This window comes from Hypanus sabinus, chromosome 5 (assembly GCF_030144855.1).
Source record: "Hypanus sabinus isolate sHypSab1 chromosome 5, sHypSab1.hap1, whole genome shotgun sequence".
NCBI classification, from domain to species: Eukaryota; Metazoa; Chordata; class Chondrichthyes; order Myliobatiformes; family Dasyatidae; genus Hypanus; species Hypanus sabinus.
The window spans coordinates 174965353-174976037 of record NC_082710.1 but is presented as its reverse complement, the minus strand read 5'-3'; the positions used below and the strand labels follow the sequence as shown (position 1 = coordinate 174976037).

Sequence of the window (10685 nt, the reverse complement as noted above, 5' to 3'; positions counted from 1 at the left end):
CTTTATTCCCACTCTTTGCCTCCTGCCAAGCAGTCACTGCTTTAATCATGCTTGAATCTTTCCTGTAACACCATGATAAGCAGCCGCATGTGTGGCACCTTGTCAAAGGCCTTCTGAAAAGGAAAACATACAAGGAATGTTTGATGGCTCTGGGTCTGTACTCGCTGGAATTGAGAAGGATGAGTGGGGATCTCATTGAAACTTTTTGAATGTTGAAAAGCCTAGACAGATCTTTATCCACATATCTATTTGTGGAAAACTGGGAGAGTCTAGGACAAGAGGGCATAGCCTCAGCATAGAGTGACGTCCATTCAAAACAGAGATACGGAGAAATTTCCTTAGCCAGAGGGTGCTGAATTTGTGGAATTTGTTACCACATGCAGCTGTGGAGCCCAGATCGTTGGCTGTATTTAACGCAGAGATTGATGGGTTCTTGTTTTGACATAGCATCAAAGGTTATGGGGAGAAGGCTGGGAAATGGGGTTGAGGAGGAGAAAAAGAGGATCAGCCATGATTGAAAGGTGGAGCAGACTTGATGGGTATTGAGAGTAGGGCACGGGGGAAGTATCAAAAGCACCTGCCTACTCCACTGCAGTAATGCATGTACAGAAGGCTGCAATACAGCCTGCACACAGAAATTGCAGATGCACCCACTGTCACAGAGGCCAGCGAAATCATGGACTTTTATTATGAACTGCATTGAGCTTGGTCACCGAAATTCCCATCACCAGCATCTCTTGCTTAGGCTTAAATCAAGCAACATTTCAACAGCAAGTGTGGCCTCTCCTGTACGAAGAGTTACACAGCGTAATGTTCCTACTCTATAAGCAGACTCTCAGTGCAATGTAACAGGACAGCGTCCAGCTCAGAAACCAATTTTTGGGGATTGATGATCGTGCTGCCTTTCTTTTTCTCGTTTTCACAGTTAACAGGAGAACTGGAGAATTTCAGAACTGTGCTTTGATAATAAATGAACCTTTGAGCCTCTGAGATGCTGTCTTGCTCGAACGCACAGCCTAGAACTAAGGACAGTGATCTTAAAGGCTGTGTAGTTAAGACTGCGGTGAGGAGAAATTTCCTCTCTCATTGGTTAGCGCAACTGTCCTCATTGAGGGAGCAGAAGTGGAAAGAGTAAGAAATTTCAAGTTCTTATGTGTCAGTGACTCTGAAGATCAATCCTGGACACAACATATTGATGCAATTACAACAAAGGGGTACCAGCAGCTATACTTCATTAGGAGTTTGAGGAGACTCGGTCTTAGTAAATTCTACAGAGGTACTGCGGAGAGCATTCTAACCGGTTGCATCACCGTTTGGTGTAGAGGGGCCACTGCACAGGACCAGAAAAAAGCTGCAGAAAGTTGTAACCTCTGCCATCTCCATCTTGGGCAGTAGTTGCCCCGCCGTCGAGGACATTTTCACAAAGGCGATGCCTCAAGAAGGCAGCTTCCATCATTGGGGCTACACCACCCAGGACATACCCTCTTCACATCATGTCCGTCGGGAAGGAGGCCTGAAGACATACAATCAATGTTTTAGGCACAGATTCTTCCCCTCCACTATCAGATTTCTGAATGGTTCATGAACCCACGAACAGTTCCTCATTATCTTTGCCCTCTTCTTACACTAAATTTTTATATATTCCTTATTGTAATTTGTTGTATGCTTTATATATAGCGCTGTCCTGCTGTTACAAATCAAATTCCACAACATCTGTCAGTGATAATGAAGCTGATTCTGAGCATATGTTTGGAACCATGTGATTCTGCAGATACTCAGTCACTGAGTAAGCTGGACTGTTTGTTCTAATTGTGTTATTCCTGCTAGAAATTGTGTACAATATATGTTTATTTGTTTTTGTGATGATACTTTGTGTCTGCGATGCTGCAGCATGTTGAGTTTTTCATTGTACCTGTGCAGATGAAAATAAACTTGACTTTCACGTCCCAACTTTAACCTTGACTTTGTGCATTTCTAGGGAACTAAGGAATCCAAAAAGAGTGCAGTTATGTGGTGATGAAATAGCCACTCAACCGTGACTTTACTGAATGGTGGAGATGGTACGAGGAACCAATCACATGTCCATATTGTCAGGGACGACAATACCCCCATCGCTGACTTTCCACCTCCGATCATGTTACAATGTAGGGAAGTTCTGTCAACCTCCAGCTCTCTGTAAATTGGTGAATTTCACAGATCCAGCTCCTACTGGTGGATGGATGAGCTGCTACGGTGGACAGAGGCATCGAACAGAGGGTTGTGAATCTCCATCTCTCCCGTCTGAAATGGAAGATCAAATAAATTGCACTTATTATCGAATCGGGCGGCACAGTGATGTAGCAATTAGCTCTACGTTTTACAGCCAGCTGTAAGATCGGTGTTTAATTCCCATTGCTGTCTAAATGGAGTTTGCTCATTTTCCTCGTGACTGTGCGGTGCTCTGGTTTTCTCTCATGTTCCAAAGATGTACGGGTTGGTGTTAGTGAGTTGTGGGCACATTATGTTGGTGTCAGAAGCCAGGTGACACTTGCAAGCTCCATACAACACAGTCCTCATTGACAGAAAGGTGCAAGTGATGCCATTCACTGTATGTTTTGAAGTTCATATGACAAATAAAGCTAATCTCTAAATCTTTATAACCAGGTTGGTTGCATCATAGTCTGGAACAGCAAATTGAATGAACAGGAATGTAGGAAACTGCAGGCAGTAGTGGATCAGTCCCAGTAGTACATCAGGGACAAATCCCTCCCCACCATCAGTAGTAAATACAGGAAGTGCTGGCCCAATACATCAGGGGCAAATCCCTCCCCACCATCAGTAGTACCTACAGGTGGTGCTGGCCCAATCCATCGGGGCAAATCACTCCCCACCATCAGTGGTACCTACAGCAGGTGCTACTTCAAGAAGCAACACCCATCATCAACAATTAGCACCATCAGGGACATCTTCAAGAGGTGGTGCCTCAGCACCTGTCATTGAAATCCCTCATTGTCCTCTTCTCATTACTACCATAAGGAAGGAGGTACAGCAGCCCGAGGGCACTCTGTGATACAGGTACACATTCTTCCCCTTTGCCGTGAGATTCCTGAAAGGCTGTAAACTCTACCTCATCATCCTTTTGTGTGAGCAATATTTATTTATTTCAGGTTATAGTAATTTTAAGTCTTTACCCTGTACAGCTGCCACACAACACCGTATTTCATGTTATTTAAGTTGGTGATAATAAATCTGATTCTGATTCCCTAGAAAAGCGGTTGCCATGGTAGTGTAGTGTTAGCGCGGTGCTTTTGCACCTCGGGACGTTCTGGAGTGCGGAGTTCAATTCCGGCGCCATTCCGTAAAGAGTCTCCGTGTGGGTTTTCCCCCGGGTGCTCCGATTTTCTCCCACAGTCCAAAGGTTAATCGGTCATTGTAAATTGTCATGTGATGAAGCTATGTACAGTTAATCAGGCTTGTAGGGTAGCTTGTCTTGAAAGGCCTATTCTGCACTGTATTGCTAAATTAATAGGTAACTAAACAAATAAATATATCCATTTTTCTCAAACTCGGATCAATGACTGAACCTCCACAACATTCCAGGGTGGAGAATTCCAAAGATTCGGCATCCTCCAGGGGAAGACATTTCTCCTCATCTCTGTCCTAAGTGGATGAAACATTTCAGACTCTAAAGTAACTCAACAGGAGAGGATGCTTCCTCCTGTGGGAGAACCTAGAAAAGGGGGAGGGGTTCACCATTCATAAATAAGTGTGTCGACATTTCAACTGCAGGTCAGGTACCTTTTCTCTCTCTCTCTCAAAGAGTTATGAATCTTTGCAACTTTCTTCTTCAAAGGGCGTTGGGGTTGAGGCAGCAAATAAAGAGATTCTGAATACTTCAAGGAGTGAAATGTTGAATTATTTTAAAGTTACAGCATAAATTAATAGGACTGTTAAGAGGGTGTATGGTGTGTTGGCCTTCATTAGTTGGGGACTGAGATCAAGTGCCATGATGTATCGATGTAGCTCCATAAAACCCTGATTAGATCACAGTTGGAATGGTAGCCTCATTATAGGGCGGATGTGGAAGCTTTACAGAGGATGCAGAGGAGGTTTACCAGGATGCTGCCTGAGTTTCAGGAGCATGGGCTAGGAAGACAGGTTGAGCGAGCTTTGGCTTTTCTCTTCGGAGCAGGAGTTCTCACCTCTTTTTATGCCGCATCTCCTTACCATTAACCGATGGGTCCATGGACGCCTGGTTTAGAGAGAGGTGACTTGACAGGTACACGATAAAAGGCATAGTCATAGAGAAGTACAGCACATGAACAGGCCATTTGGCCCATCTAGCCCATGCTGAATCCATTTAAACTGCCTACTCCAATTGACCTATACTTGGACCATAGCCTAAATATCCCTACTATCCATACATCTATCCAAACTCCCCTTAAACATTGAAATTGAGCTTACGTGGAGCACTTGTGCTGGCAGCTCATTCTGCACTCTTGTGACCCTCTGAATGAAGAAGTTCCCTTCATGGTCCCCTTAAATTTCTCACTTTCACCCTTAAGCCATAACCTCTGGTTCTAGTCCTACCCAACCTCAGCGGAAAAAGCCTCCTTGCATTTACCTTCACACCTCTCATAATTTAATTACTTCTATCAAATCCCCTCTCCATCTTCTACAATCTAAGGAATACAGTCCTAACCTATTCAATATTTCCTTATAACTCAGGTCCTCCAGACTCTGCAACAACTTTCTCTGTACCCTTTCAGCCTTGTTTACATCTTTCCTGTAAGTTAGGACCAAAACTGCACACAGTACTCCACATTAGGCCTCAACAACATTTTATACAATTTCAACATAACATCCCTTCTCCTGTACTCAAATCATTGATTTATGAAGGTGAATGTTCCAAACGCTTTCTTTATGACCCTATCTACCTTCCCAACCATTGAGCACATCTACATGAAATGTTAACGGAGAAAAACAGAATCTATCGTCAAAGATCCTCACCACCCAGGCTATGCACTTTGCTTGCTGTTGCCATCAGGTAGAAGGTACAGGTGCCTAAGGACTCACACCACCAGATTCAAGAACTGTTACTACCCCTCAACCATCAGGCTCTTGATCAAAAGGGGATAGCCACGCTCATGTAAGGTCTCTGTTATATTGTTATTTCATGCTTATTATTTATTGCTATTTATATCTGCATTTGCCCAGTTTGTTTACAGTACTTGATATTTACAGTTTACTGTTCTATAGATGTGCTAAGTGTTGGCATGTGACCAAGTAGTTAAGGCGTTCGTCTAGTTATATGAAGGTTGCTAGTTCGAGCCTTGGCTGAGGCTGCGAGTGTGTCCTTGAGCAAGGCACTTAACCACACATTGCTCTGCGACAACACTGATGCCAAGCTGTATGGGTCCTAATGTCATTCCCTTGGACAACATTGGTGGTGTGGAGAGGGGAGACTTGCAGCTTGGGCAACTGCTGGTCTTCCATAAAAAAAACCTTGCCCAGGCTTGCGCCCTGGAAACTTTCCAAGGTGCAAATCCATGGTCTATCGAGACTAACGGAGACCTACACAGATGTGCTGAGTATGCCCGCAGAAAGAGAATCTCAGGGTTGGATATGACATGTCTGTACTCGGAAAGTAAATTTTGCTTTGAACTTTATTTTATGACATATGTCAGTGATGTTAAACCTGATTTTGATTAACGATTTTAAGGTAATTGGAGGAGCATTCAGGGGTTGTGTCAGAGGTACTGCCAGGGGTCATGGAAGAGGAAAACTCTAACGTTTCCGAACGTGGATGATGGAAATAGAGGGGGCTAAGCAGGAGGAAAGGGTTAGATTGATCTTAGAGTAGGTGAAAAGGTCAGCACAACATTGTGGGCTGAAGGGTCTGTACTGTGCTGTAATGTTTCATCTTCTGTGTTAACAGTGGTAGGAGAGAACTAACTGTGATCTTATTAAATGGCAGTGACAAGAGGTGCTGTTTGGTATTGTCCATCTACCTGTTGTGTCATACAGCCATAGTACACTACAGCATAGAAGCAGGCTCTTCGGCCCATCTAGTCTCTGCTGATCTAGAAATCTGCCAAGTTGGATTATATCCTTCCATCCGTGTACCTATCCAAACTTGTCTTAAATGTTGAAATTGAGCTTGCCTCCACCACTTCCATTGGCAGCTCTTTCCACGCTCAAACCCCCCCCCCCCCCGGTGAAGACGTTCCTGCTCATGCTCCTCTTGCTGTTCATATGTTCATTTTGGAGGATGAGGCAGAGAGGGCTGGAGGGCCTGAGGGAGAGAATGCCAGGGTTTCTGGGCTGAGCAACTGAAGTTCCAGCTGCCAGGGGTCGAGAGATTCAAATTGGGCTCAGAATTGGAGTTCAGGGGTGGGAGGGATCTAGAGACGAACACGAAGTTTAGTGGAGTTATGGGCAGCATAGAGGGCTGCCAAAGGATACGGTAGAAGGTAGATCCATTACAGATTTGGGCAGAGAAATGGCAAATGGAGTTTAATCCGAGTCAGTGTGAGGTGTTGGGAGATCTAATGTAAGTACAGTATAGAGAAAGTATATAAGAGCAAATGTACAGAGGGATCTTGGGGCCCAAGTCAGTAGCTCACAGAAAGTGACCGCACAAGTAGGTAGGATAGCAAAGAAGGAAAAGGGAATGCTTGCCTTCATTGGTCAGGGCGGTGTGCATAAGATTGCAGAAGTCATGTTGCAGCTGTATGAGACTTTGGTTAGCTGCATTTGTATTGAGTGCAGTTCTGGTTAACCCCATTACAGGGAGGATGTCAAGGCTTTGGAAAGGCAGCAGAAAAAGGCTCCCAGGATGCTGCCTGGCTTGAGAGTATGGGCACATTGGGGCTGTTTTTTTTGTAGCACTGGAGACTGAAGGGAAATTATTGGAGGCATAGAGAGGGCAGACAGAAACTTTCATTCTGGGTAGAACTATCAAATACTTGAGGGCATACCAGAAGGAGGAAGTTTATAGGATTAAATTAAAAATATAATATAATTGTGGAACAAGTTTTTTTCCCATACAGAGAGTGCTGGTTGCCAGGAATGCGTAGCTGGGGTGGTGGTAGGTGCAGATATGAAAGAGGTGTTTAAAAGGCTGTTAGCTGACACATGAAGACACAGGGATGGAGGGGTATGTAACATGTGCAGGAGGAAGAGGTTTACATTTGGCACCGACATTTGGGCCGAGGTGCAGTACAGAGAACTGGGGGAATGCGGACCTCACTGGGAAAGGGAAGGCTTGAGAGGGGAAACATTGGAACGTTTAACAGGGAAGGGAGGATCTACTGGCGGGATGGACTTGTTGGGCCAAGTGGCCTTTCGCTGAGCTGTAAAAATTCTGTGTAATTGTTTTTGTACAGGTTATTATCACTGACATACTGGATGCATGGAATTTGTAGCTCGCAGAGCAATACAATGCAAGACATAAAAAAATTACTACAAGTTACAATAAATAAACTGTGCAAAAGGGGAATTTTGAGGTAGCGTCCATGGATTCCTGTTTCTTTCAGATATCTGATGGTGGAGGGGAAGACGCTGTTCCTAAAATGCTGAGTGTGGGTCTCCAGGCTCCTGTACCTCCTCCCTGATAGTAGTAATGAGAAGCAGGCGTGTCCTGGGTGGTGAGGGTCCTGTGTGATGGATGCTGTCTTCCTGGAGAACCACCTTTTACACAAGTCGATGGTGGAACCATTGCTAGTGAAGAACAGAATGGGAAAGGAAATGGGTCCTCGAGTGAAACCTTACCGGCGCCAAACCCGGACACTCGTACACCAGATATTCCTCATTTCCATTATCCAGCTCCAATTCCATGTACGTCTGATACCGCTTCACCTTGGGTTTGCTCCTGCAACAAGAAAACAACAGGCATGGTCAAGAGGTGAGAGGTTTGGAGACTCAGGCTGGAGAATCCCAGCAGAGTCTGGAGTTTCCTGCAGTCTTCGCCTCACATCAACACATAGAGGGGAGTGGGGGGAGAGGGGGGGAGAGAGGGTGGGGGAGGGAGACATGGCCTGGGGAGAGAGGGGGAGACCTGGGGAGTGGTCGAGAGGGATGATAAAGACCCTGTGAGTAGCTCACAAGTGTCTGAAATGGTGGAAATCTGCAACTACACCAGGTCTCAAGGATTTTTAATAAAATTCACAGTGAGGAATCAATGCTGGTGCAGGAAGACTCACTCTCCCAAAGCCTGGATGACTTTCTTCTGGTGCTGGTAGTGGGTCCTCTGAAGCTTCTCTGCAATCCTCCTGTCAATGAACTGAGGAAAGAAACGGGAACCTTCTTAGTGGAATCAAGTTCGTGTTAACTCACGGAAGAAAGCCATTCAGCCTATCGGAGCAGTTCTGCCCTGAGTGGAGCAACATTCTGACCACTTTGCACTACAATGATTTTGATTATTTAAAAAAATCAAATTTTGGTCTTTCTGACATAATTTTGTAGAATTTATGGTACTGTGAGAAGCTGGCCAGAGGAAGTGGCAGAGGCAGATACAATTACAACTTTCTAAAGACGTGTGGAGAGGCAGATGGATAGGAAAGGTTCATGATGGATGTGAGCCAAATGAAGGCAAATAGGAGAAGCATCTTGCTTGGCAAGGACAAGTTCGTCATTATGCACCTCCACCACCCAGGCCATGTTCTGTCCTCACTGCTGCCATCAGGAGGATGGTACAGCAGCCTCAGGACCTCCACCGCCAGGTTCAGGAACAGTTATTACCCCTCAACCATCAGGCTTTTGAACCAGAGGGGATAAGTTCACTCACCCCGTCACTGAACTGTTCCAACAAACCTTGACTCGCTTTCAAGGACTCTTCATCTCATGTTCTTTGTATTTATTTATTTTTGCTTTTTTCCTTTTACTTATTGTGAATACCTGCCAGAAAATGAATCTCAGGGTTGTATATGGTGATATATATGTGCTTTGAGAATAAATTTACTTTGAATCAGGCTGCGTCTGAGCTGTATGGCTCTATGAATAGTTTTCCTATTGATTTATAATGAAGTCTCATTAAATCTCACTAATTTAGCAAAGGGAATTCAGTGGAAAGCTACAGAAAGTTGCAAAATTAGTCAGCTCCATCATGGGTATTAGCCTCCATAGTAGCAAAGACACCTTTAAGGAATGGTGCCTCAGAAGGTGGTTCCCCTTCACCCAGAAGATGCCATCTTCTCATTGCTACCATCAGGAAGGAGGTACAGAAGCCTAAAGACACACACTCAGTGATTCAGTTACAGCTTCTTCCCCTCTGCCATCTGATTTCTAAATGGACATCAAACATCAGCTCAGTACTTTCTTAAAATTTCTGCTTTTGCACCACTTATTTTAAATTAACTATTTTTTATTTACACAGTACACTTGCTGTAACTCGGGTTTTTTCCTCTCTATATTTGTCATGTATTGTATTGTACAGTTGCTGCAAAGTTAATAAATTTCATGACATATGCCAGTAATTCTGATTCTGAAAGCTCCACAAAGGTGAACATCAGGAAACGTCTCACAACACAGCACTTTCTCTTGTTTCCCCCTTCTCCTTGGATCCTGCCTGACCAGCTGAATCTTTCTACCTTGGATTTCCAGTATCTGTTGAATGGCTCACTTCAACGCCCGGCCTCTCTCAGCCTCGATTCCGCACACAAGTTATGGGGGGTGGGGGTGTTGGAACTTGAATCCATGAGCTTCTGAGTCAGAAGAAGGAGCTCTGTGGGCTAATTCCCCAGAACATCCCTTGAGTGTGTTTTCAACACTGCAAGGTCCTGCTGAAGGTTGTTGCTTTACCTTGGCCCATTTCCTCCCAGCCCTTCTGGGTCCTTACCGGGGGTAACGGCTGCTGTGATCCTTCATAGACAACCTTCTGCGCCAGTCTCACCTCCTTCTGCAACCTGCAAGGCAAGAAGCGGGCAGCTGAGGATCCTCCTGCACCAAAGACAAAACTAACTCACTGTCTTTCACATGCTCTGCGCGATCTGCTGAGTTCCCCCTCCAGATTGGGGCGACACAGTAGCGCAGCAGCTAGTACAATGCTTTACAGTGGGTCAGCTGTGAGATCAGGGTTCGATCCCCACCACTGTCTATAGGAGTTTGTATGTTCCTCCCTGTGAGTTTCCTCCTGGTGCTCCTTCTTCCTCTCACACTCCAAAGTTGTACCCTGTTGGTGTTACTGAGTTGCGGATGCTATGTTGGTGCCGGAAGCACAGCGTCACTTGCAGGCTGTCCCAACACAATGCTTGCTGATTTGATTTGATGTAACTCACTATATTGTTTCGATGTACAGTATGTGTGACAAATAAAACTACTCAGATTGTTTAAAGTACAAAGTAAATTTACTATCAAAATGTTACCATATACTACCCTGAATTCATTTTCTTGCAGGCATTCACAGGAAGGCTACCACTTTTCGTTCATCCCCTGTCTAAGAATCTCCTAAATATTCCGAATGTACCTGCATCTGCCACGGCCCCTGGCAGTGCATTCCCTGTATTCACCACTCTGTAAATACAAATAATTCCTTGATTCGGATCAAGAGGGCAGCGGGAGAGCACCAAAGGATTTCCAGCGGGAAGACATTTTGAGTTCTCAGGGGAAGAGAGAGGCCAGACTGCGCAGGCGCATGACGTCAGCCAGTTGAGCGCAAACAGTTTAAAAAGGCAGCCATATCCAGTGGTCAGCGTTGGGAGCGAGCA

At 45.0% G+C, this 10685-nt stretch overlaps 1 protein-coding gene across 1 annotated transcript in view; it reads right to left on the bottom strand.

Annotated features, from left to right (window-relative positions):
- Positions 1–542: 542 nt before the first annotated feature.
- Positions 543–10685, bottom strand: part of LOC132394831 (neural proliferation differentiation and control protein 1-like) — a 37511-nt gene continuing 27368 nt past the window's right edge. Inside the window, exons 7-10 of the mRNA XM_059971235.1 lie at positions 9818–9884; positions 8184–8263; positions 7753–7852; positions 543–2280 (exon numbers count right to left, since the gene is read on the bottom strand). Of these exons, the coding sequence (XP_059827218.1) occupies positions 2206–2280; positions 7753–7852; positions 8184–8263; positions 9818–9884 (322 nt within the window). The 3' untranslated portion in view covers positions 543–2205. The remainder of the gene's footprint in view (positions 2281–7752; positions 7853–8183; positions 8264–9817; positions 9885–10685) is intronic.